Source organism: Drepanopeziza brunnea (genome assembly GCF_022702325.1).
Source record: "Drepanopeziza brunnea f. sp. 'multigermtubi' strain 214-2 chromosome Unknown ctg11, whole genome shotgun sequence".
Lineage (NCBI taxonomy): Eukaryota > Fungi > Ascomycota > Leotiomycetes > Helotiales > Drepanopezizaceae > Drepanopeziza > Drepanopeziza brunnea.
Window position 1 is genome coordinate 1,566,820 of NW_027094074.1, and position 25,900 is coordinate 1,592,719.

The 25,900-nt window shown below is 49.3% G+C and overlaps 9 protein-coding genes across 9 annotated transcripts; 4 read left to right on the forward strand and 5 right to left on the reverse strand.

The window, feature by feature from the left end:
• Positions 1 to 2,209: 2,209 nt before the first annotated feature.
• On the forward strand, positions 2,210 to 4,178 carry L3040_006567 (uncharacterized protein; the record flags this gene model as incomplete). The annotated part of the gene is made up of 2 exons (XM_007290142.2): positions 2,210 to 3,036; positions 3,116 to 4,178. The coding sequence occupies 2 exons, from the start codon at positions 2,210 to 2,212 to the stop codon at positions 4,176 to 4,178; spliced, it is 1,890 nt and encodes a 629-aa protein (XP_007290204.1).
• Positions 4,179 to 7,434: 3,256 nt separating this feature from the next.
• On the reverse strand, positions 7,435 to 9,400 carry L3040_006568 (uncharacterized protein; the record flags this gene model as incomplete). The annotated part of the gene is made up of 6 exons (XM_066154161.1): positions 7,435 to 7,480; positions 7,823 to 7,887; positions 8,143 to 8,201; positions 8,256 to 8,289; positions 8,351 to 8,564; positions 8,682 to 9,400. The coding sequence occupies 6 exons, from the start codon at positions 9,398 to 9,400 to the stop codon at positions 7,435 to 7,437; spliced, it is 1,137 nt and encodes a 378-aa protein (XP_066011142.1).
• A 548-nt stretch (positions 9,401 to 9,948) lies between these two features.
• On the reverse strand, positions 9,949 to 11,694 carry L3040_006569 (uncharacterized protein; the record flags this gene model as incomplete). Its single annotated transcript, XM_007290144.1, has 3 exons — positions 9,949 to 10,089; positions 10,139 to 11,012; positions 11,060 to 11,694. The coding sequence occupies 3 exons, from the start codon at positions 11,692 to 11,694 to the stop codon at positions 9,949 to 9,951; spliced, it is 1,650 nt and encodes a 549-aa protein (XP_007290206.1).
• Positions 11,695 to 11,896: 202 nt separating this feature from the next.
• L3040_006570 (uncharacterized protein) lies at positions 11,897 to 12,804 on the forward strand (the record flags this gene model as incomplete). The annotated part of the gene is made up of 4 exons (XM_007290145.1): positions 11,897 to 11,927; positions 11,998 to 12,452; positions 12,505 to 12,727; positions 12,779 to 12,804. The coding sequence occupies 4 exons, from the start codon at positions 11,897 to 11,899 to the stop codon at positions 12,802 to 12,804; spliced, it is 735 nt and encodes a 244-aa protein (XP_007290207.1).
• Positions 12,805 to 13,899: 1,095 nt separating this feature from the next.
• On the forward strand, positions 13,900 to 14,921 carry L3040_006571 (uncharacterized protein; the record flags this gene model as incomplete). The annotated part of the gene is made up of 2 exons (XM_007290146.1): positions 13,900 to 13,949; positions 14,006 to 14,921. The coding sequence occupies 2 exons, from the start codon at positions 13,900 to 13,902 to the stop codon at positions 14,919 to 14,921; spliced, it is 966 nt and encodes a 321-aa protein (XP_007290208.1).
• An 847-nt stretch (positions 14,922 to 15,768) lies between these two features.
• On the forward strand, positions 15,769 to 18,266 carry L3040_006572 (uncharacterized protein; the record flags this gene model as incomplete). The annotated part of the gene is made up of 8 exons (XM_007290147.2): positions 15,769 to 15,851; positions 15,923 to 15,955; positions 16,181 to 16,422; positions 16,529 to 16,724; positions 16,775 to 16,936; positions 16,993 to 17,138; positions 17,183 to 17,224; positions 17,278 to 18,266. 8 exons carry the CDS (start codon positions 15,769 to 15,771, stop codon positions 18,264 to 18,266), a joined length of 1,893 nt encoding a protein of 630 aa, XP_007290209.2.
• Positions 18,267 to 18,695: 429 nt separating this feature from the next.
• On the reverse strand, positions 18,696 to 19,184 carry L3040_006573 (uncharacterized protein; the record flags this gene model as incomplete). Its single annotated transcript, XM_007290148.1, has 1 exon — positions 18,696 to 19,184. The coding sequence occupies one exon, from the start codon at positions 19,182 to 19,184 to the stop codon at positions 18,696 to 18,698; it is 489 nt and encodes a 162-aa protein (XP_007290210.1).
• Positions 19,185 to 21,770: 2,586 nt separating this feature from the next.
• Positions 21,771 to 24,628, reverse strand: L3040_006574 (uncharacterized protein; the record flags this gene model as incomplete). Its single annotated transcript, XM_066154162.1, has 5 exons — positions 21,771 to 22,330; positions 22,390 to 23,495; positions 23,553 to 24,285; positions 24,343 to 24,549; positions 24,604 to 24,628. The coding sequence occupies 5 exons, from the start codon at positions 24,626 to 24,628 to the stop codon at positions 21,771 to 21,773; spliced, it is 2,631 nt and encodes an 876-aa protein (XP_066011143.1).
• Positions 24,629 to 25,185: 557 nt separating this feature from the next.
• On the reverse strand, positions 25,186 to 25,839 carry L3040_006575 (mitochondrial 54S ribosomal protein bL21m; the record flags this gene model as incomplete). Its single annotated transcript, XM_007290150.1, has 1 exon — positions 25,186 to 25,839. One exon carries the CDS (start codon positions 25,837 to 25,839, stop codon positions 25,186 to 25,188), a length of 654 nt encoding a protein of 217 aa, XP_007290212.1.
• Between the last annotated feature and the right edge of the window lie 61 nt (positions 25,840 to 25,900).

Consider the following 25,900-nt stretch of genomic DNA (forward strand, 5'->3'; position numbering starts at 1 on the left):
AGTAGCAGGATGAGTAAGTAAGTACCTAGCAAGATGATGATTCTGTACCCAAGGGCATGGCATGGCATGGGAGAGTAAACCAAAGAATGGACAATAGACAGACAGACTGACAGAAACCAGGCTTCCTCTCCTGCTCGTCTGTTTTGTTTGCTCCTTATCAAATAATCAAATCAAATCTGACTCGACGCGTGACATTTGCCTGGCCTTCACTCCCTCCCTTCCTCCCTCCCTCTCTCTCCCCCTCTATCTCTCGATCTCTCACATCTCGTACTTATGCTTCTCGGAACAATAGGCACAATAAGAAGCTTGGTCTCGCATACTGTCCCAAGGCGAGCAGAGTTCAGAGTCCAGAGTCCAACGATTTTCGCCATTGGCGTTCGTCTATTCCCCAGACCATGCGTAGGGGGCCAGCTGCTGCGTGCAGCCAACCAGCAGCTTCAAGGCTTTCAAACAATGGCCTCTTCTGTGGGCGGGAGTCGGCGGAGCACGAGAGACGTGAGTAACCAGTCGCGACGACTCCAATGAGAGCGCGTGGCCATGGAAAAAGGGTGCGCGCAATACAAACTTGGCCCCGGCCACTTGTCATGCAAGAGGGCAGTGAGAGCCTATCGTTTCAGAGGAGAGCGACCGGCATGAGGAGGGAAGGGAGCGAGGACGCGACTGCGATTGCGACTGAGCGAGGAGAACAATCAAGAGGGATCCATAGCTGCCCAACCTGATGGTATCGGGGGAGTGGTCTGAGAAAAGCGAGAGAAGAAGGAATTGGAAGAGGAGGAGGAGGAGGAGAGGACGCAGTTGCAGCGCCTGGCCAGTCAGTGGTGGATAGATGCGATACCATAGTCGCGATAGGGACTGACTGGTGAGTGGTGAGCAGTTCTCGCCGGGGACGTTGGGTCGATCCCCGACTGGAAGCGAAGTGAGTCTATTCCCAGTTTCGCTTGCTGGGCCTGCTTTGCTTGGTCTGGTTCCTGACAATCTGTCGATGGCCGCAGAGGAGAGTCACAACAAGACTCCGCTTTGGATGAGTCTTCAAGTAGGACTGAGGCGAATCATACTTCTTTTCCAGGGACATGTCATCGTGAGTTGCCTGGAGCGGTTCGGTCTAGTAATCGTTGGGTAGTCAGTACCTTTTGTTTTCTTCACTGACCTCGCTTACTGCGGTAGGTAGGCAGGTACTCTTGCAGTCAGTCCATCACCTATGCAACGGTGGAACTATTTTTATCTTCTTTTCAAAAATCATGCCTTTTCAGGACTGGATAGTTAAGGTAGTAATATCAGACGATGGCGCAGTAATTCTAAAGTGTGTTGTTACGTTAGCCTTTACTTGCATTTATGGGGGAGAGTGGAACTCACAATCCACCTCCTACTCTTGGCCAAACTCTCTGTTTATCGCGGTAGCACAGTAATACGGAGGAATAGGAAGTAGGACGGAGAGTACAGGCAGAGTACCGTACAGTAACATCGTAACACCCGTCTACAGCCACCCCTCCGCCCTTTGGGCAGACCTTCTAAAGCCACCTGCCCTCGGCCTCCCAGCCCAAGCCATTTATCTCAATCACAAGAAACGTAAACACGGCGTCGCTTGCACCCGTACCCGTCGCCTTGCTTTTCTTTTTTTCCTTTCTTTTTTTTTTTTCCCCGTTCATCTCTTCGCTCCCTGATCTGGTTCTGGACGCATGGGAGACCCAGCCCAGCCCAGTTGCCCAGCATGACAGGGGCAGGGGCATGCCATGCTTGCACTTCTCGCACTTGATCCATTCACACTCACTTGACTTGACTTCTCGGGTCGGACGAGAAACTGGATGAGATTGGGATAATAAGAAGGCAGCGGACCCGTTCCCTATCGTAGAACTGCTCCGCACTTTACTTCTTCTTACTGCACAGCACATCACAGCTCGGCTCAGATCAGCTCAAGCTCAAGCTCAATATCAACAACAACATCAACAACACCATCACCAGCAGACTGAAGCATTCCACCCATACCAATACCCCTCATCCATCCATCTTTGCCCTCTAACTACACCACATTACCCCCCCCCCGCTGCTTATCATCCATCTCGACAGTGGTGATCGACACATCCATCTATTATCCGCATCGCAATACCCCTCCTCTATCTATTATTTTCCCTCGCTTCACCGCCACAACACAACACAATTTCTCGCTTCCCTCCCCCCCCAACACCATCAGCATCACGATAATATCCCAACGATGGCAGCGTATCCGATGCACAACTATTTCAGACCGTCGACGCTGACCATCGATACCCATACGCAGAATTACTTTGAGGAGGACGAAGGAAGCATCTTGGACGAGAACATCCTGGACCAGAACGCCTTGGACTCCGGGCTGGAGATGTCTCCACCCATGGACGGCAGCCGGCGGCAATCCTTTGCAGTCTCCTCATCATTATTCTCACCGAAGACTGATGAATGGCAGCATGTCGACATGCAGCAGCAACAGAATCAACATCCTCAACAGCCTATGGGCTCCAACAATCCCTTTGTGGAGCAGAACAACAACAATAACAACAACAACAACAACCCTTTCATGCAGCGTGTGGAGTCGCAACAATCGTACGGGCACACAACTCACGCATGGTCGATGGGTAACGCATCTGCTATGAGCACTCCGATGCAAGGGCACGATGGACTTCCCCACGAATTCGATATCCCCGTCTTCCAAAGACCGATGCAAACGCCCTTCACCAACACCGGAAACCAGCAATTACCCATCTTCTCGTCTGGAAGCACGAGCAACAGCTCCATCCCAACCTCACCGCAAAAGGACTGGGCTGTCTCAGATGCTTTGGAACACCGGTCGATGCCAAAGAGAATGCGTCCCCACAGCCCAACTCTCCGATCGCATCCTGATATGTCGAGAAGGGGTGACGGGATCCGCAAGAAGAACGCCCGGTTTGACATTCCCGCGGAGCGCAACCTCAACAACATCGACCAGCTTATTGCGCAATCCAACGACGAGCAAGAGATCAAGGAGCTGAAGCAACAGAAACGACTGTTGAGAAATCGTCAAGCAGCGTATGTCAGGATCCCCCCTCCATCATATCTCTCTTCTTCCCGCTCGCACCGACCTCACCCGCTAACCAACTCATCTTAGTCTGGATTCTCGACAACGGAAAAAGCAACATACTGAGCGCCTTGAGGATGAGAAGAAGTTCTTCACGAATCAGATCGCTGATCTCGAGGAAGACCTGTCCCAAGCGAACGTTGCTCTGGACGAGTACATCCGCAAGGAACAACAGTACGAGCAGTACATCCAGGCCATGCAGCAGGAGAAGGAAGAGATCGTACGCAACTACACCATCGAGACTGGAGACCTTCGGAAAAAGGTCAGTGTTCTTACCGAACATATCCAACGGTTAGAGAGTGCCCCGATAGCTCCTCTGCCCGCTCCCACTGCCTTCTCCTCCGACTTTGCCGACATCGACAGCCTCACGATGGACGGCGCGTGGGACAACATCTCCTTCCTCAACGACTTCGCTCCCGAGCCGGAGGTCAAGGTCGAAACCTCCATCGTCCCCGTCAAGAAGGCCGAGAACTCTCTCCTGAGCGAGCCCGAGAAGCCCGCGGCTCAAGGCCTGCTGCTGATGCTCCTCCTCGTCGGTGCTTTCGTGGCTTCGAAAGGCTCCTCCCCGGCCATCCCCAAGATGTCAGACGATGTCCAAGCTGCTTCATCTGCTCTCCTCGAGGACATCTTCAAGGATGCTGGGGTGAACTCTGCATCGTCCATCTCCGACGCGATCGCCCCTCTCCCATCCGGATCCTCCTGGTCCCCGACTCCCATGCCCTCGATGGGCGGCAGCGACATGAACGGCGTCGCGCACTCCACCCTCGGCGATCTCGCCAACAGCCTCTCTCAACCGACCGAAGACCAGAACAACGAGCAACTGTTCTCCCTCTCGGCAGCCCAGTACAACGGCCTCACCAACCAAGACTTCCTCAACTCCGCCCCTCAACCATCCACGTCGCAGGGCCGGCGCAATCTGGGCGAGACCCTCGCGGCGATGCGTCTCAACAGCAAGAAATCCGCCGCCGAGGTCTACACCCGGTCGCTCCTCTGGGATCAGGTACCCAGCGAAGTCGTCCGCAACTTTGCCAAGATGGTCTCGGATTGCAATTCGCCTAGTCGGAATCCCGAGGAATGCGCTATAGCAGGCTGAACGACTTGATGATGATGATGTCTTGACGACGCACACGCACACGCACACACAACATTCTCGTCACGTTTACGTGCACCACGGGGGGGGATTTTTTTTTTTTTTTTTTTTTTTTTTTTTTTTTTTTCTTCTTCCTTCAGGAAATATACTATGATCAACGGTAACGAATATAACGGCATATCACACACAGCGGCAGCAGGCAGCAGGCAGCAGCAGCAGGAGCAAAGACTCTGCTGCTCACGCAGAATCACCTTATCGGATTTTCTTTCCCCTCTCATATGTTCAGCGAGCGAAGCGTCAGCGTCTTGATATTTTTGCATGCTATCCAATCTTCACGACTTGGTTTTTGGGTTTTTTTGGGGGGGGGGGCCAACCTCTCCCTTCTGCATCATCATCATCACGGCTCGGCAACGGACGGTGGGACGGAAGTTTACTCATCGGCTTTCTTATCATATTGGCTATTTCCTGGATTCGGGGATATTGGATAACTGGCTGGACGGCACAGCGAATGGGGGGGAGCGAGGTGGGGATGGGGGATATTGGCATAATCCCCAACAAAAAAAACCCAATTTGTTCCGTTGCATGATTCGCTGCTCCCGGCACTCATCGCAAACTTCCCTCCTTGGGTTGGAATTGGATCGAGCCCACGGCCATCTGGAAATACATCGCGGCTCGCAGTCGCACCCAAGCCCCGGGGGACGGACAACGTTGGACATGTGTAAATTGGACTTTTATCTCCTTACCTACTTCACTGTCGATTATGAATGGGATTTGTATGCAGAGGATGAGGACTGACGACGAGGAGGAAGATGTCACTCCGCACATTAGTTTTTAGGATTTAGTTTCTATTCTCCCCTTATTCTTTGTTCCTCCTTGTTTATTTTTCTGTTTACGGGAGGCGCTTTAGAGCTGGTGGGGGGGGGGACAGAGAGAGAGGAGGGGACGGGGGGAAGAGAGAGAGAAAGATGTAGAGAGAATGGCATCAATAAATAGTATTACATTCGAAGCAATCCCGGATGTCCTTTTTTTTTTTTTTTTTTTTTAATTGATTGTGTTTCTGGACTCCCCATTCATCATCATCATTATCACGGACGATCTTCGACCGGAGGAGGAGGCTGACCTAGGTAACCGGTACTTATTCACCTACTTCCTACCCGCCCTATACATACATAGGTACATAGGTACATACACAAAGACACAGTATCAAGCCAGCCTGACCTACCTATACCTACCTATACACATGTATGTACCTTATACCATATCACACAAGCACGACCTTCACGACCTGCACGACCTGCACGACCTGCACGACCTGCGCGACCCTCGGGACACACTCACTCCCAACCCCCAATCATCCAAACCCCAAGAGAAAAAGACCAGAGACATCCATCCAACCATCCATCCATCTATCCCATCCATCCATCTATCCACCACCCAGAAATCCCCACGCCCATCTCCCCTCCCCTCCCTCCCTCACGAGAAACCCTAGAGTAGAATAGAATAGAATAGAATAGAATAGAACGAATAAGAAAATGGGAGTGAATAAGAAAGAGAAAGAGAAATGTAGCTAATATTATTATTATTACTATTATTATTGTTATCATCGTCCTTAATAACCCTTTTATTCTCACTCTTACTCCCATTCCTCCTCCTCATACCGGTACTCATGCCCATGCCCATGCCCATGCCCATCACAAAACACAAAACACAAACCACAAATACCACTCACTCACTAAACTTAATGTCCGCACTCATACATACAGAGAGAGAGAGAGAGAGAGAGAGAGAGAAGTTTCCTACCAGATACCAAGTGTCCTCATCGCCAGCGCCATCGCCATCGCCATCAAAAAAAAAAAAAAAAATCCCAAACAGACACTGCCTTTCCCCCATCTCAGTCCAATCAATGTCCATCTAACTCAACTCAAGTCAAGTCAACTCAAGTCTTTCTTACATCTGAAAAAGAAAAAGAATTTTTAAAAAAAAAAAAAAAAAATTTTTAAAAAAAAAATATTTAAAAAAAAAAATAATAATAAAAAAAAATAAAAAAAAAATAAAAAAAAATTTAGAAAAAAAATTAAAAATAAAAAATTTAAAAATTTAAAAAATTTAAAAGATTTAAAAGATTTAAAAGATTTAAAAGATTTAAAAGATTTAAAAGATTTAAAAGATTTAAAAGATTTAAAAAGTCTTTCGTTCGTTCGGTTAACGGAATGGAATAGAATGGAAAGGGTGTGGCTTCGTTGATTGATTAATTGATTGATTAATTGATCGATTGGTTGATCGATTGATCAACTTGATCACTTAATTAGTCTACGGTTTTTGAATCGATGTTTATATAGAGATACACACACATATATACATATACATATACACACAAACACCCATCAAATCCAACCCAAACCTTCAAAACAGGCAGATAGATACCTAATCGCCTGCGACTCTGCGAGGAGGACGTGCGCGCGTGCGTTCGTGAGAGAGAGAGAGAAAGGAAGGAAGGAAGGAAGGAAGGAAATGTGGCTGATAGCGTACCTACTTACCTGACCACCTATTTATTTACTTACTTACTTACTTACTTATTAATTTATTAATTTATTAATTTATTAATTTACCTACCTACCTACCTACCTACTTACTTCAGATCAGACAGCCAGACAGCCAGACAGCCAGACAGCCAGACACCAGTAAGCGGAGAGAGCACGGCGACAAGACGTGACAATCAACCAAACACACTACAGTATGGATATTTCTCTCTGTCTGCAGACTGCTTGCAGAGTTCGGATCATCCATCCTGGGACGGCAGCACCTAGCTCCAACGCATGTCTCGGTAATGGGAAATGGGTATGGATGGATGTATGGATGTATGGATGTAATGTATGTCTGTATGGCAGTAATGTATGTAATGTATCATCGATCGTATCATCGATCGCATCGTATAGGTAGACTGCACATCTCCTGGTGTTTTTGGATCGAGCCTGAGCAAGGAAGAAGTCTAGACCCTCCTCTCCTCGACTCGAATCTCCGCTTTTGCCCCTACCTTACCTGCTTACCGGCCTGCAGTCCTGTGCTATTCAGAGTCTCGACCCGGATCGAAAAAACTAACTCCCCCCCTCGCCCCCCTTACGCAAGACGTCAAGTCAAAGGTCCCTAGCCACAGATAGAAAATTCCCGAGCCCAACCTTCCCCACGGCGGTCGTTTTGCAGCGCCGCGCCATGCGACCAAAAAGAAAAAGAAAAAAAAGAAAGAAATGTGCGCCAGGTCTCACTTCTTCCCTGTATAGCCCGGGTCGTACTTCTCCTTCCAGATCCTATTCGTCTCTCGGTTAGTCGATTCCCAAACAATCATACATGATGTAGCAGTGGCCGGGCTTGGTATGGGAAACGTGGTTTAGGTTTGGGTTTGGAGGGATAGTTGGGTTGAGGAGGAGGCGGCTGGGCCTATCATCTGGAACGAACACTGCACCCACCGGGCCGTGGCGCTGCAGGTCGAAGTAAGACGTTGCTGCAGGCAACGCAGGACACGCCATGACTCTGGAAAAGAGCTGTGTTCCGTATGGCTGCGCAAGAACAAAATAATGAACCAGAATGCCCATGACGAGTCGGCGGTCGTGGGGGAGAGAAGAGAGAGGAGGTGAGCCGACGTGACGTACCAAGAATTGCCCAAGGTCTTGCTGCCTCCCTGCTCCGCGAGCCTGTAGTATTTGGCGGCGGCGAACTGCCGTGGATATGTGAGCCTCACCGGATCTGAGTGGTGGATGATGATACATGATACGCAGAAGGAAGAGAGACAGGAGTAGACAGCCCCGTTGCTGCCCAAATGCAGTCATGGTGCAACGTGCAAATGCGCACCAAGCCACACTGACGACTGCGAGGCTGGTGCTTCTCAATGGCTATGAGCCCATGAAGCTATTCACAAGAGCTCGCTAGCACAGGGGCAGATTCCGGAATACTCTGAGTGAGAAGATCGTACCTTGTCTTTTTTGCAGCCAAATCCCTCGACATAGCACCAGCCGACTTCGTTCATAGCATCTGTCGCATCGTCAGACCTGCACCGCGAAATTGAGGCCCGAGTGAAGCACATACCAGTGTCGCCCAGGTTGGCAGCAGTTTCGTAGTACTGGCCCCGGCATGTCAGCTGGAAGGCTGCTCCCCCATCCATTGCTTGAGAACCTCCTCACCTGTTTGGCGGCGAGTTTGTCGACCTGGACTCCCCAACCATGCCGAAAACAGTTGGCCAGCTCGAAGATAGCGAGAACCAGTTCCCCTTTAGCTGCACCTCCTTTCTTCATACCTGCCTTCAGCGCCAGTTCCTCTATGGACGCCGCGTTTGATGCGGCCGCCGAGAGGTAGTTGACAGCTTCAGCTGCATTCGGAGTGCATCCCCAGCCGTGCCTAAAGAATGAGAGACATCAGAATTGATCGGACCGCGATAGGCACTCCTCTGGAAATACAGTGGTCTCGGCCGTTGGAGTGATGACTATTACATGTACAATGGCTAACTGAACATACCGCAACGCAAGACCGTACAGCACCTGGCTTAACGCATTATTCTCCCCAGTGGGGTCAGCCAAGCGACCAAACATTTGGGTAGACGTCTCCAACTCCCCCGCCTCATGAAGCCGGATAGCCTCTTGTATGTTATCATCCGTCTGCTTGGTAGCTACGACTGCCTCCTCCTTCGAGCCCCCACTGATATTCAAGTCCTGGAACGAGCGCAGATCGGCTGCAGAGCTTCCGACGGGCGTGGTAGGCCTGCTTCTCGACATCTCGTTCTTCTGAGCCAGGATCGTCGCCCTCTTCTCCCACTGCGATTCGCGCACTTCCCCCCCATCTTGCTCGTCTCCGGGTGGCACATAGATCTCTGGCAGATCAGCAGGTACGCTGTCAGATTTCTGCTCGCTCTTCTTGAAATGCAGGCGCTGCGATAGCCGCGACGGATTCGCGCTCTTGGATTTGGAGGATATGGCTGAATTCTGCGAGCTGTTCGAGGCACTCCGAGAGCGGCCTCCGAAGAGGCGGCTGGTTCTGGATTCGGACTGTCCGTCTGTAAAGGAGGACGGTCCAAACGAGTCTTCCGAGGGAAAGTTCGGCGGGTTGATCACTTCTTGGGTGTAGGTGTCTGAGCGCATAAACGTGAAGTGTGGAAGTGCGTCTGAATCAGCAACTGGAGCCGGCACATCGTGATTCTCGACTTTCGCCTTCTTCCTGAGCATATCTCGAATCGGCATCTTGGTAGCTTGTAGAGCGTGTGGCTGTTTGCAATAACCTGTTATTGGTAGAGGGGGGGAGCAGAGTGTTTGTTGTATTGTATGTATAGGTAGGTAGGTGTAGGGAGGGAGTTGGCTTGCAATAAGTAATGACTGACAGAGTGGTCGATTGAATGAGCGCTCCTTTGTCGTTTTATACTGTCAGCTAGGAGATTCGGCGGCTTGCAGCTACGCAAGCTTGTGGTAAGCATTCGGGGTAGTCGCACCGGGGCCTTTGCTTCTTCACAGAGTATTTGGGACTTTATTAGACTTGATAGCAGTTGCTGACCTTGGCCTTGACATGCAAGCGACATCCAGGCTTGGTTGATCAAGTCAAGCTTCGTACTACGAATAAGAGGTGGTCTTGGACCTTGCTTGCATGAGAGATGGGAAATCTCGACCCCGCTCGCTAGAGCTGTTGACGCGGTTGACCTGAAGAGGTCCGAGGTCTTTCGAGAAGCCAGAGTATCGCACAATTTACAAGTCACAGCTTTCCAACATATACGTCGACGACGGGTTTCAATTGAAGTCTAGCTGCAATCCCAAAGGACCACCAACAATCGGTCACTAACCTCCGACGAAGCATCCTGCCTCATAAAGATCTTCTTGGGTATCTCGAACTCTACTACAGGTGTCTTCTTGACATCCTTCACGTACTCTGCATCAAGCATCTATGATCTATCAGCATTTGGGGTTCATCATGAGTACAGGTATGCTTACACTTCCATAGGAGTGGTCTAAAAAGTCCTCCATATTGTAGGACTGCTTGGTGAATTGCTCCGAAATTATCTTCGCCAATGTCGCAACGTTGGGATGATAGTGTGATTGAAGCATCACTATCTCCCATAAACTGCTGTCGATTGCTTTTGTCTCCATTGGGTCCTCTTCGTCCATCAGAAATGGATCGTCCATTCCTTCGCTTTCCAGTATGTTTCTCGCCTCTTGTGTCCTCGTCACCCGATGGATCATGAATGTACACATTGGGTGCTTCTTCAGCACATTGTATAGCCAAGGCACAATCGTCACGACAGCTGCTGGTGGCGCATTCAACGTCAGACGGGCAAGCCTTTTCAAGAAGCTGGCAACAAGCACGGCTGGAAGATGCGTAGATCCAAGGAAAGTTTCTAGGAGTCGGAAAAACCTTGATCGATGTTTCGAGTGCAGGATTTCCGAGTCCAATAGAGAGTACAGTTTTCGATAAAAGGAAGGGTAGTCCAGGTTTCTCTCTTGAAGAAGATAAAACACCCCAGATAGGGCGAGAAGGGACGTGGATCCACCCGAGTTGTACGAGTCTGTCAAGAAATCCATCAGCAGCTCTGGCTTCATGAACCATGGTGCGATAGATTTGGCCATGAGTCCCAATATGGATTTCCGCTGGTCCTTGTCCATTTCCAAGTTCATCAAAGCTAGCCAGGCTCCTTGCGCTCGCTTCTTATGTTGAGTGAGAGAATATAAGGCATGGTTTGTCTTCGTAGGTGCGGGTACGTAGAAATCTTCCAATTCTTCTGTCGACTCGGGGACAGATTCTATGGCAGTCAGGATATCTAGAGCATTGTTGAACAATTCCTGGGAGTCGGTTTCGCTCAAGATTTTCCTGCGATCTTCTTAGCAAAGCGCGCTCGTATGATATGTTTAGCTTACTCGAGTGCCTCCAAAGTATAGAAGCGAATGTCGTCGTATTCCTCAACAAACTTCTCGCTGAATTCTTTCCTCGTGCTTGCATCACTTTCTGGATCCAGTAAGACTCGCACCATATCCGCGAGAAACGTTGTGGGGAATTTGTATTCCAACCCTCGAAGGTGCTGTCCCTCAGTCTTCAATAGCCGCATGCAGATATCCAATGCCGTCGACGAGATCCCCTCCTCCCCAAGAAACAACAATAGCCCGGACTTATACTCCAAATATCTCTCCTTCAGCCACTTGATCACCACAGTATCCTTCTCGGTTGCGCCTTTCTTCGCAGTCATGTCCCCAGACACCATTAACCGTGTGAAGACTCGGCATAATGAGACTGCTGCAAGCACCGAGTCATCCGCCTCTTCACTATCCTCTCCCAATATCTGTATTAGCTTCGTGATATTATTGTAGTTCTTCTTCGACTCGAAAATTTCCTCGGCCAGTAGGAGAATTTGCGCCTGGCCATCTTCCTCCTCTTCCTCCCCCTCCTCCTCGCTGCTACCAGGGCTCTCAGATCGCGCTCGTTTTGAACGATATTTTTCAGATGAAGTCCGTTTCCTTTTGCCAGATTGGCTTGATCCGGGAATGGTTGCTGGCATTTGGGCGTTGCAGGATTACGTTCTTCCTCCTACGAGTCAATGGACCCCATCTCATAGAAAATCATTCCGTAATTTTTTTTAGCGCAGCCTTAAGTGGGGCAATCGCGTTTGCAGGCCAGCAATGAAGCTAAACCCCGACGACAGTTCAATCAATCCTTCCAGCTAACCACAAAAGCTGTCCATCAACTCCCCTTATCCCACAATGGCATCACGTCTAGCCAGAAGCGCTGCAGGTATGTAATTGACTATGTGGCAGATGCTTTAGAGGCAATTGGAGCTCGGCTGGTTGACTGACCGCACCAGGCGCTGCTCGTCTCCGACCAGCTTTCTCCCCACGTACCCTCCCAGCGATCACCACATCCCTCACGAGCTACCGATCGTCATCGACTGTCCCAGCGGAGGATCCCAAGAAAAAGGCTCAATCTCTGCTCGATTCGCTACCAGGAAACTCGTTGATCTCCAAGACCGCGATCCTTTCGTCCACAGCCTTTGCCTCGATTTACGCCATCAGCAACGAATACTATGTCGTTAACGAGGAGACAATTGTCGCGATCTGCTTGTTGAGCATCTGGACCGCAGTCTTCAAGTATGGTGGACCCCTGTACAAGGAGTGGGCGGATGGACAGGTCAACAAAATTAAGGACATCTTGAACGCTGCTCGGGCCGATCACACCGAGGCCGTGAAGACCAGAATTGAGAGTGTCCAACAACTGGGAAGCGTGGTTGATATCACCAAGACTCTCTTTGAGGTTTCCAAGGTTCGCAGCAGATGCACGTGAATAAATGGATAGATGAGCTCACGATAGGCAGGAAACCGCTCAACTCGAAGCTAAGGCGTACGAGCTCGAGCAAACCACCGCCCTTGCTGCTGAGGCCAAGGCTGTCCTGGATTCGTGGGTTAGATACGAGGGACAGGTCAAAATCCGTCAACAGAAGGAGTTGTCGGAGTCTATTATTGCAAAGATCCAAAAAGAGCTTGAGAACCCCAAGATTCTTCAACAAATCCTGCAACAGAGCGTGACGGACGTTGAGAGTGAGTCAATATTGGATTTGGAATAGCTTCACCCACTAACAAATTGAACAGAGATCATTCAGTCCAAGGCGCAATAGGTTGAAAATGATTCGAGCGGAAACACGTCTCTTTTGTCACCCCTGTTGTTTATAAACCTTCTGTGCCATAGTAACCTCAAACCCTCAATCCCTTGATGTCTTCAACGATCAGATTTTGTGATCATATCGTTGCCAGAAGTCTGATTGTCTTGTTATGAGTCGCGACTTCATATCTACCAAGAACATGTGAATATCGAAGGCTAGCAACTACTATTCAGTTGCTCATATGCTGCTTATGATGTTGTCTCACTTGATTTGGAGGCCCCTCAAAGTACCATCTTCGTAATACAACACTGGTGAACTGGGATAGTTTTCTGCCAGTCCAACAAGTCAATATCCGACGAGGGCATTAGAAGGTCGTCATGCCTTGAAGTTTATGTGTGGCTTTGAAGGCACTCCGTCAATGTCTAATATGGCTGTGTAGGTTTGACCGCGGCCTGGCCGACGAGTCGTGTAACTTGAAAATGCAATTCGAGCTTGCTGTAGCTGGAGCCTGGACTATCTCTACGAAGTCTCACCTGCAATATGTGCCACACCTTGCCTTTGCTGGTTTCCCATCTGTTGAGCACCTTTTGAAAAAGCTAGATCCCAGTCATACTCTCTAGAACATTTAAACCTGTTCAAGTCTAGATCTCCACGGAGCTGGAGTGTATTTAAGGCGTTCTGCCGCCTAAACCCGAGAGGATACTCGCATCTGCAAGTGTGGGATCATCATTGCCTAAACCTTGCTAACTCACGTCCATTTGAGCTCGGTGCTCCATCCCAAGCCTGCGGCAATAACCGTGAGGAGGCTTCATAGAGAATATTCGGAGAGGCAAGAATAGAAACCGAACAAGAACCAACTGATCATGTGATAGGTTAAGATACCTAATCGGGCTACACGCTAAATATTAGACGAGAGCGCTATTTTCAATCTTACCTATTCAGCCTCACCTTCTGTTTGGAACACACGACCTTTTCACAATTTCAAAGACAGCGCTCTCACCCCCACCAGCTGAGAAGGCCACAAGGCCAGCTTTGGAGCTTGCGACAGCAGAATTTTGGATCCAGGAACTGCCCCGAAAACCGGCGTGCGTCGTCTCAGATTCGCGCAAAATGGCCACTCTTACCAAAAGCTACTTGGACCTTGTCAACGACTGTGACAGGTAATCGTTCCCTGCTTTGTCCTAGAGTGCCAACATATCCTGACAACCTCTGATAGCTTTCCCTATGATGAGCCGGGTAAAGGGCCTTGCGACCACTGGTCGACCCTGTACCGCTTCTACATGCCCGAAGACCCGCGACCACACGGACTCATGCTTCCTGAAATCGTCAAGAAGATGCCATGGACCAAGGATTTTCGAGTCGATCATGACGCCAGATCCGTATGTCTTGATCCCGAAGACAAAGATCACCTGTCGGACGCATGCACCCACGCCTTCTCCCACCTCATCCAAAGAAGTATCGACCAGGACAACTTTCAAATTATCCATAAGATGCACAGCGAGCCCTATCCAGTAATCGGATACAAAGTCCCGGTTTCTTTCGAGCGGTATTCGGGCAACCTATTTGGATTTGTGTCACGTGGCGCCCATATGACAGTATACTCGAAGACTGCTGAGGGCATGAAGATATGGGTCCCCAGACGCTCAGAGCATCTGTTCACATATCCTAACTGCCTTGATACGACTGTTGCAGGTGGCGTTGCTGCCGGCGAAGGACCGTTTGAGTGCATTGTACGCGAAGCAGACGAGGAGGCTTCCCTGCCGGAGGATCTGGTACGAAAGGAAACCAAGGCATGCGGATGCATCACCTACGTCGGACTATCAGATGCTCGTGGCGCTGGTGAGCAGGGGTTAATATGTTCCGACCTGATCTACGTTTACGACCTCGAGCTACCGGAAGGTATCACATGCGAGCAGAACGATGATGAGGTGAAAGAATTCAGTCTGATGAGTATCGAGGAGGTAAAGGATGGTCTTAGAAAGGCGGAGTTCAAGACAAACAGCGCCTTGGTGATGATTGATTTTTTCATTCGACATGGCATCATCAAGCCCGAGGAGGAGAGACACTATGCGGAGATTATGGCTCGTCTTCATCGCAAGTTGCCACTTCCAACGGATCCAGTGAGTGGTTAATCTAAAGGGCATCACGGCTGGTGCTGGTTGATATCAGAATAGAAAAAGTGCCTTTTTTTTTCAAAAAAAAAAAAAAGAGTTTCTTACAGTAGTACAACACGTTGGCTATGTATTCCATTCCATTGTATTTTCCGTCTGAATTTTTGGGAAATAACTCTCCTCATCCGATAGGGTTCGATCTTTCAAAATAATCATGCATACAGAGTTCTGAGGAGTTCTCGCTTACTGGATATTCACTGCGAATTCTATCTGAGATATTCCTCACATCCATCTCTCTGGCCACTTCCTCCAGATGCCAAACGGGCACTCCCCATGCTCCAGACATCCATCCACCACTGTGGTCACATTCGAAAAAGCAAAGGGCCCGATAACAAAAGTCGGCTCTTCAGCACGTTTTCATCTCGGCCCTGTGAAGAAGAAGAGATGGGATGGGATGCGGAACCTTGTTAACTATCGAATGAGGGGGTGGCTGGGAGGTATGTAGAACTCCCGGAAACAACGTGCGGATACCGTGGAGGGTTTTCCGAGATCTATATACCTATCTCTGGCGCACCTGTCTCGTGATAGGTAGTAGGTAAGTAGTGTTAGGTTCCTGGAATTCAAAGTGTTTCATTTGGAATCTTAAATGCTGAGGAGGATCTAAGATGGGGGGGGGGGGCGGGGTTCATGAGTGGATTTCGACCGTCGCGTGTTGACATGAATATAACTAGCTGATCGATCGGATGGGATGGTAGCATTCTTTGCGATTGGAAGGCAGAGTGTTGCTGGTACGAAGCCATCCATGATCCAAGGATTTTCGGGAACGCCTTTCGGGAAGTAAGTCTGCTTGCTCACCTCCTCGGATCCTATGATCGAGGCTGCAGACGAGAGAATTTGCCTGCTTGGCATGATGTATTTACCCGTTTATCAATTGCGTGTGCGCGCTGGTTGGTAAGTTCGGAAATCCTCCTCGAGATATGTTTGCCTCTTTGCACATTTCGTGCTTCTAACAATGTACTTAGGGGGGATTCCGATCGAGAGGAGACCGGTCTGCCGTACGCAAGCATATAATAGCCTCATCGCGCATGAACTGCCCGATCCCCCGCCCCTTGAAGGATAAATCGCAGCTTGAAATATGTTTATGAGATCGGGGAGGAGATGGGGGCGATCCCCGGGAATACCTCAAAGCCGTGGTGGACGGAATAGAGGCCGTGGCCATGGCTGTATCCTTGAAAAGGGACTCACTCCCCTCCCCTCAATTTCTGCTGTTCATACTCCAGCTACATCACATGGCTGCGAAAGTCGGAAAGTCAGCAATCAAACATGCGATCAGCCATTACCTTCTCGCTCAAAGACGAGCCGGTTGAGAATCAGCGGCGACTGAAGGTCCGGGTCATAGGAGCTGGCTATTCGGGGATCTATTTGGGCATTCGCATCCCGCAGCGTCTGCGGAATGTGGATCTGCAGATCTACGAGAAGAATGAAGGGCTAGGCGGAACGTGGTGGGAGAATAGATATCCAGGTGAGTGATTGTGATTGTGATTGCGATGCTGCTGCTGCTGCTGTTGTTGTTGTTGTTGTTGTTGATTATCTCTGACGACACGAAAGCTGACAACATCAACTTGCAGGTTGCGCGTGTGACATTCCGTCTCACAGCTACCAGTACTCTTTCGATCCGAATCCCAACTGGTCTGCGTTCTACGCTCCCGCGAAGGAGATCTGGACTTATCTGAGTGGTGTCGCTGAGAAGTTTGGGGTCACGAGATTTGTAAAGTTGTCTCATCGAGTGGAGAGCTGTAGATGGGACCATGAGGCGAAGAAGTGGTGAGTTTTCTCAGAGCGTGTTGTCGAACATAGGTGTTGATACTGTCCAGGAATATTGCCGTCCAAAACCTTGCCACGGGAGAGACTTTCCAAGACGATGCAGATGTTTTGATCTCGGCTCGAGGGGGCTTGAACGAGATCGCCTGGCCGAAAATACCTGGACTCGGCAGCTTCACAGGCGAGGTCATGCATTCTGCTGCGTGGAATCAGAGGTTTGTCATCCTTCTGGGTGTCTGGCTCCCCGGGCGTTTGAGCTGATATTCGATAGCTACGATTTTAAGAACAAAAAGGTCGGTGTGATAGGTGGCGGCTCAAGCTCCATCCAGATCGTACCCATATTACAGAAGGTCGAGGGGGTTCAGATGTCCTGCTTCGTCCGAAGCAGGACATGGATCTCAAATCCATTCGGTGACGGTAAGTGACTGGTGAAAATTGTGGACTTGGCTAAGTCTTGCTAGATGCAATGAAGAAGCTTGGAATTGATCCGCATGACCTCAACTGTAAGTCTGGCATCCATGAAGACCAGTTTTTAACACAAGCTGATTCCCCATAGTCTCCGAAGAGAGAAGAAAAGAGTTTGCGGAGAATCCGGAAAAATTGCTCGAGTTCCGCAAAGTCATTGAAACTGATGGCAACACAATTCACGCTGTGAGCTTCAGAGGATCCGAAAAGCAGAACCAAGCCATGAAATATTTCCGGACCATGATGGCGGACCGTCTTGCAAAGAAACCGGAGATTCTGGATGCACTGGTTCCTTCCTTTGCTGTCGGCTGCCGGCGGCTGACTCCAGGGCCTGGCTATCTCGAGGCATTAGTCGAGGATAACGTAGAATTCGTCTCCGATAGAATAGCTTCCATCAGACCAGAAGGAATCATCCTCGAGAACGGTCGGAGGGTTAACGTTGACGTTCTGGTTTGTGCAACTGGATTTAACACCTCGTCGCAACCTCCTTTTCACGTCGAAGGAAAAGGTGGGATCAGCCTTCGGGATAAGTTCTCTCCATTCCCGGAGACATACTTGACTATTTCCGTTGATGGCTTTCCCAACTTCTTTATGATGTTAGGACCGAACTCGGCTATAGGGACTGGCTCTCTCACGATGATGATCGAGACCGAAGGCGACTACATCATCAAATGTCTGCGCAAATTACAGAGGGACGACTACGCCTCTATGATGCCTAAAGCAGATCGTGTAGCAGACTTTTCGGAATACTGTCATGAGTACTTCAAGAATACCGTCTACATGGACGAGTGCAACTCCTGGTACCGAAGCGAGGGTGGGAATGGGGATAGGGTCACAGGGTTGTGGCCGGGGAGCACGCTGCACTGCTTGGAGACGTTGAGAAGTCCGAGATGGGAAGATTTTGAATTTGAGAGCAAGAATGAGAATAGGCTGCGCTGGCTGGGGAACGGGTGGAGTCTTACTCAGATGCCCGACGGCGGCGATGCGGCGTGGTACCTGGAGCCGAGATTTGTGGATGTCCCTGTACCGGGGAAACCAGAGGAGGACCCCGAGTTTAAGAGCCGTCCTTATTCATACTAAAAGGTGAATAGAAGGCACTTCGATTAATTACGACCGAGCGTTGAAAGGAAGTCCAAGGCAACAAGCCCACATACTCGACCCAAGTTTCTATCGCCGAGAGCGCATTACTCTCTGGGTCATGCTTTCCCCAGAGGTGACCAGTACGACCACTAAGATATTTTTGGACCCGGTATCCTCGATTCGTCTAGGAGCGTTAGATGTAAATACGAGGAGATCCATCTTTTGACACCTAGTCCAGACAAATCAAGTCCGCTAGCCACGAGTATCTCCAGGCTGTCAAGAGTCAAGAATCAAGAAACAAATCTTTGTCTAGAGAAAATTTTCACAATCATCACGTCACTTCAAGCCGCTCCTAGAAAAAATTGATATCTTTTCTTGCTTCTCCAGACCTGTCTGTCTAAGCAAGACCACCTCAATCCAAGAAAGTGCTTACCGCCTATACAGCTCAATCGGATCGAACTCGCCATCATCAACACCATCCGAAGCAGCATGCTCCTCCCACCTCACCTCCATGAACCCCTCTTCTTCTTCTCCTTCTTCCTCTTCACCAGTCCTGCCAGCCAGCTTCTCCCTCTCTCCCCTATCACCCTCCTCCCCCCCCTGCTGCTTCTCATGTCCTCCTCCCCGGCCACCACCAGCAACACTCTTCCGGTGCCGCGCCAGCTTCTCCCTTGCCCCTTTCAGCTCGTTCCGAATCTGCTCAAAAGTGGCCCGCGCCCGGCGCTGCTTCTTGCCGCACCCGGGACACGCCATCTCGACCCTCACCGAGTGCAGCGGGTGCGCGTTCATGGTGTCGCAGGGCTGCGCGAGGCCGGCCTCTCCGTCCAGGAAGTTGTCTTGGAGGGGGCAGGCGAGGACTTGGCGGCCCCAGGAGGCGTGGCCGCAGGGGCTGTAGAGGGTGCGCTTGTGGTAGCACATCCGGGTGATTTTTGTCGGCTGAATGGGCTGGATGGTTGAGAGGTGGTGGTGGTGGTGGTGGAAATTGATGAATCAGGGATATCTGGTGTCTGGACTGTTTAGTCTGCAGGCTTTTTTTTTCTTTGGAAATTGCGAAAAGAGGTACGTGTGGTTGATTTTTATGGAAAGAGTATATAGAGAGAGGTAGTAAGTAGATACAGGCTCATCTTGTATCGATATAAGCAAAGCCATTCTGAAACTTTTCGAATCCCTTTCCTCTCCTTCTTTCTTTGAAAAGAAACGAGAGCTGCTATGATCCCCACTTTTTTTTCTTTCTTTCTTTCTGGTACTACCTACCTACCTACCTACCTACTACCTATGTATGTGGCAAAATCAAAACTCGTCCTTTTTTCCCTCACGTTGATCAAGCCCAGCCATCGATTGGCCTCTGCTGTTTTCTTTCTATCTATCTTTCTTTACTTCTTTCTGGGCCGGTCGGGTCGAGGGAGAAGGAGAGAGAGAGAAAGCAATCCCTTGTTGGGTTGTTTTGAGACGAGACTTTCTGTATCCTATCAAGGCAAGACAGACAGACCAAGGAACAAAACAAAGGCGATTGTGTGCAAGCTATCCCAGAGCCGAGTTCGAAAGGATAGGCAGGCAACAATTGATTAATCGATAGGTCCAGGAAATCCCGTCTGATCCTGTGATTTTGAAACTTTAAAGAAAGAATCAGGAAAAAACCCCTTTTGCAAGGTCTGTGTGTGTATGCTTGAAAAGATACCAGTAAACAGTCTGAGGGTCGCCGCCTCGATGATGTTTCTCGCTTAGCCCGGGAAGGGGTTACATATGGAAGGGGGGACTAATTAAGTCTTGTCGGACAGGGGGGGGGGGGGGACAAGCAAGGGGAGGAAGAGGGTCTCGTTCTTGGTTAATTAAGGCAGATCTGGATAATCATTTTCCAATACCAAAGAAAGGCATTTGACTCGACGTGGGAGGCCTCAAGGCCGCCTGTCTGTGTCAAGCTCGGCGCAGCGCGCGGACACCTACTACGGCGTTAACTCATTTCAAGGTTCATGAGTAGAGTACTTCAATAAACTAATCCATTGTGGAAACCTTTACCAAGTATCACATCGCCCACATTGAATCAGAACTATCAAAATCATCGGCAAGACTTCGCCGACCCGAAAACCAACGGCATGGCGGCTCCCCTCGAGAAGAGTGCATCGTCGAGAGTTTGGCGATTCGAGTTTCTGATACTGGAGATACAGACATAGATATGTGCGCTCTAAGAGTTTGCAGATAGTTTGATGCCGCATTACGATGCATGCGTCCATCCCACAGGATTCGACGCGCATAGCTGGACGGTACGCAAAGGCGCTGTAGAAAACGGCGAGGGGGAGGGGGGGGGGGGGGGGGAGAAGGGGAGTTGGAAAGCGATAAATACTGCATCCGCACAGGCAAGTCAGGAGCGCGAAGCATTTACCTGGGACCGGGGCTCAATGATGTGTTGGATTGTAGTTCTTGGTTCTAAAAAAACGTGAAAAATATCAGAGACGAAGAAGCAGCAAGACTTTTCAGGGAGCGGCGTAGAGTCGTGATAGCGACAAGATACTAAATACGACGGTATGATACTGAATTTGCTGAATAGAAGAGACGAGAGGGAATGGACCATGGAGGCAGAACAGTAGCCTCCTTCCGCTTCTAGTTAATTCTAGAGTAATAGCTGTCAAAAGCATATTCCGAGCCGTGACGATAGCACAAGACAATCCTATTTTTTCATTGCGTACTCTTAATATCAAGATGCTTCTGTTTCCGAAGACAGGTTATAAGAATAGATAGAAGATTTCGAGGTCGAGAAAGCAGAAGGTGGCGAACTTTTGTGTTCATCTCAACCTCTTCAAGGAAGGTCAGAGCACTTCAAAATTACATGGTTGATAATTCAAGACGCTCCGATTCCTCGAATGATCAAAGAATTTGGATCATATTGGCTTAACTTTGTATGATGGCCGAGAACTGTAGGTTAAGCAACAGAGGAGGTACTTCATAATCTTGTGTAGCTGGGCTGACAGGCTAATGTCGCAACTGACCCCTTAAGCTTTCGGTTAAATAGGCGGGTACTTGCTAGACGAAGGCCGAGGAGGCGGATCTTTCTGGCAGAGGAGATGAGGAGGCAGAGTGAGTCTAGTGAGACAAAGTACTAGAGGCTATATAGGGTTACGCTGGGGAGCTTCTTTTGATGTGATGTGCCATTTTGTGCTTTTCTACGCATTCATATTAACCGGGACCTTTCAGTGTTTACAGCGAGGAGTTGACGTTGCTAAAAGAGGAAAGTGTGTAACTGTAGAGATTTTAAAGATTTTAAAGATTTTAAAGATTTTAAAGATTTTAAAGATTTTAAAGATTTTAAAGATTTTAAAGATTTTAAAGATTTTAAAGATTTTAAAGATTTTAAAGATTTTAAAGATTTTAAAGATTTTAAAGATTTTAAAGATTTTAAAGATTTTAAAGATTTTAAAGATTTTAAAGATTTTATAAATTAAAGTAGGATTATGCTGCCTGATATACCCTCCTTCGCCATTCAATAATTAGAGATAGAGGTGTCGGGATCTAATAGGTCCAGAGTCTATCGATTCTCCGTTCTTCATCTATCCTCAATCCATCTCCATTTACCACGCCCATCGCATAGAGAGCCCCCTTTTCCCTTACAAAGTCATCCCTCTCCTTCCTCTCCATAATCGAGCAGCCTTCCAATTCATCCATCAAGCCGCCATGTCCCTCACCAGCCCACTCGCTTTCTCTGCGAGCCAGATATACCCCCACACTGGCCACTGTGCGCGGGCTCCTAGGGAGCGGCCTCCCTCGCATTGGTCTCAGTATCAAGGCCAGGATACATCCAACCATCAGGATCAAAACGCCCATACTAATGCCATTGCAGACCTCGTACGTTTGCTTCGTGACGGCGGGAGAGAATGAGATGTTGGCCAGGCAGATGGGGAGGAATTCCGAGAGCACCGAGAAGAAGCAGATTAGAGCGACAAAATAGTGTTTTCTGCGTAGAGCGGGTATGATGGCTGCGAAAGGGGAAGTCCAGATGGGTACTAAGATTGAATCGTCGGGGTTGGAAGATCCTTGTAGCAGACGGTCGAAAGGTGCCAACTGGCGGAGATCTAACTAAGAGATTAGTGATCTATCGCGGAAGACAATATTGACAGCGAGATGAACGAACCTTGATCAATACCACCCCAGAATAATTTGACAATTACACCTAAACTGGTCATCATGAATTTCACGCCAAACCCTTGCGAGTTCATGAATCGTTCGAACCCTGTATCCGCACTCGTCCAGTGGTAGTAGGCAATCAACGCCAATAAACCTCCAAGTAAGATAAATGCTGCAACATAATACAGCTTCTCCTGGAGAATCCACCACATCTTCGCACCTCGCGTGTGGGTTGAGTCGAAACTTGAAACTCCTGTGTCTACCACCAGTTTACTTTCAGAGCCAATGACGAGTTTGTAGCGCCCTTTGTTTCCTGCTCTAGCAGCTTTTGCAGCAAGCCCAGTCTCGACGTCTAAGTTGAAATTCACGATGCCATAGCATGGTATCTGATCCGAACTCATGAAGTAGGAGAGTGCGTATCGCCTGCCGGATAAGATGCTCTTCAGTTCCTTTTTCTTTACCTGCGAGTCAATTTCGCGAAGGTCTTTTAAGACGGGAGATTTGTAGAGGAGAGAGGCGAGTCCAACGATGCTGAGGGGCTCGGAGTAAACGCCAGAGTTGCGGTTAAAGACGAAGCCTAGCAGGAGAACAAGTAAGACAGCCACGAATGCGAGAATGCCCTGGATGCCGCGTACCAGGCCTGGATAGACGCCCCATACCGCATGACACCCGCTACTCGGCAGATTCGCACCACAAACTCCACTCAAGCTGACGAAGAATGCCTCAGATGATAGAGGAGCGAGGAGTAGAACCGCGATCGAAATAAGAGAAGACCAGAAAACTATGAAGTGGCCTCGGAACATCGCTTTGAATGGCATTGTCATTAAGAACGAGCTGCCGTAATTTAAACAGAGAGAATGTTCGGCAAGAGCACCGCCTGGCCGAGCGAGCTGGAAGAAAGGCTCGAGTTCGCGAAGTGTGCTGTCGAGAATTCGCCATGGGATCGTGTAGATGACTGCGAGCATAATGGGAAGAAATGTGACCAGAACATATTGGACGAGAGTTATTCTTGGGGCGATTGTAATACCACCATTGGACCAAGCGAGGTATGTGCCTGTTGAATTTACAAAAGTCGCTGTCGGTACGACTGCGTTGTTGACATCTGAGGGCTTACTATTTCAAGAATTCATTAACTTGGATGTGTGTTCATCCCTCGGGGATGTAACCCACCTTCCCTTCACATTACTTGGGGCACTCGGAGCAGCTCCTCCAACCACAGTGAAAGTCTGCCCATTGATCTTCGTAATGAGGGAGAAAGGTTCTCCGTTTGATTTTGTTGCAAGTTGGCCGGATGATAAGGTGGACTCTTTGTTATCCACAATCACCACAAGAGGCTCTGAAGTGATGGCAGCTGAAACCGGGTTTTTCGGTGTCGGTGAAGCAATAGGTGTAAGTGTTGAGGTTTGGCCATTGGCAATGACAAGAAGGGGAGCCGGAGACGCAGGGGCGGGAGTGTTACCAACAGGTATATGAGTGTTTCCGGTACCGGTCGGACCCGGAAAGATAAGGTGACCATCAGTGGCAGTATAGAGGACTGTCGGGTTCCCCGGCACTGGATTAACACCCGCAGGTGCAGCAGGTGCTGTATTCCCCCCTGTATCAAGACGGCCTCCGTTGCCGTTGGGCTGACCGACAGGAGTTGGGACCACTTCTGGCTGTGAATTTACATCTCCATCTGCAGGAGGCCCTGGAGGAGTTGGCGTTGGTGTGAAGCCCGGCTGTGTAGTGGGATCGGGTGGGGGTATGGGGATTGAACCGTCGCCGAGTATAAGGGGGCCTTCAGGACCCACTGTACCTGTGGCCGACGGATAGTATGCAGAAGTTGGCTCCGTGTTAAGATCTGCTGAAATGCTCGTCGCCGAGGAAGCGACTTCGAGAATAAGGTTTGTTGAGTCAATAGAAGCTGCCATTGTCAGTTTTCTGCAAATCGCGATTATCAATGCAGATGATTTGGCCTTACTCCATTGCCGCCTCTCCACATTTCGCCCAATATCTATGTAAAGCGTCTGGTTTAACTCATCAGCAACCTTGCTCCAAGTCCCAACACCAGCATGAGCTGGCAGAGAGCGGGTGGCAACTTCAGATAATGCAATGAGACTAAAAGTACAGAGTAAAAGGAACAGAAGAATAGGAGCCCGAGTCACAAAGGGCTTGTAGAGGGCTCGACCTACGACAAAGTTAGCCATGCAAATAACGTGAAATCCCCAAGGTTGAAACAAACCATTATCGAGAAAATAATCTTGCATTTCAGCGAATACACAATATCAACATGGAACCCGCAGGTCTTCGAGGGGCAGACGAGGTTCTCTTAGTGACCCTTTATCCCACAGCATCCAAAGAGCTAGAAACCTGTGCAACTTGGCATGTAACTGGGAATATAGAAGCTTAGATACTAACGAAGAGTGGCAAAGCACCAAAATGAGACTCTAGATTCCCGGCTGTGAATAGGCCATGTGCAGAGAATCGGATGTTGAGGCTTGAGGCTGAAGCTTGGCATTTGGAAGCACCAATGGATTCAATCAAAAAGCAGAGACGAAGACGCATGCGCGAGAACTGCTCCAAAAATAATATTCCTCTTCGCGGCACAGGATCTTCCGCACGGAGAAAACCCACCCGCTGAGCTTTGAAATAGCGTTGCTGCAAATCCGCGGCAGCGTTCCAATAGTCCTATGCCTACTCAGCATGATACATAATATACATCTGGTACATGTGCTTCGTCGCCCAGAAAATTTCCGGAGTCCCAGTTCGCAGAATTCGTCTGGTTCTTACCCATCCATTGCTTTCAACACCTGTTTCCGTCTGATCATTGCTCGATCTCATCAAGCTCCTTGATCTTCAATTCGGAGATCCGTAGCATGGTGAACTTGAGCTTGGTCCTGACCGTCTTAGTCTTCCTGGTCCTCCGCTTCTTCTTCTCTTTGATTCTCATCGGCTCTGCCTCCACGCCCATAACCCTCGCCCTGCACTCGAATATCCTCTCATCCACATAGGGCGTGCCCTTCAACGTGTAATCTCGAGATCCAATGGCCGACGCACGATTCAGACGTAGAACATCCCCCGGAACAACACCTGGCATGTGGAATGGCAGCCGTACCATATCACCGACTGTGACAAGATATGGCTTCCCGTGAATGTGCGCGCTTACGTAGTGAGATGGTTGTGTCGCTAGTAGAGGGAGCATCTCTTTGACTGATTGAGAGAGGGCGAGTGGTGTGGTGATTGGGGCTGGTGGTAGAGGAACAGATCTCTTCGTTACTTTTGGGGGAATTGGTGTAGCATTAGGAGATTCTGCGGTCGGCAATTGAGAGGATTCGAATGCTCCTGTAGGAGAGTCGACATGTTGAGTTGTAGCATTGAAGTATCGAGCGCGACTGGGGAGGAGAAACGTTGGTGGGAGCGCCAAGTGGGGTATTCGTGTGTCTAGGAGGGAGCGTCTGATCGCTCTGCTGCTGAACATCTTGAAGATGGAGATGTACTGCCTTTGAATGCTGGAGACTTGTCTCGTGGAGATGAAGTTG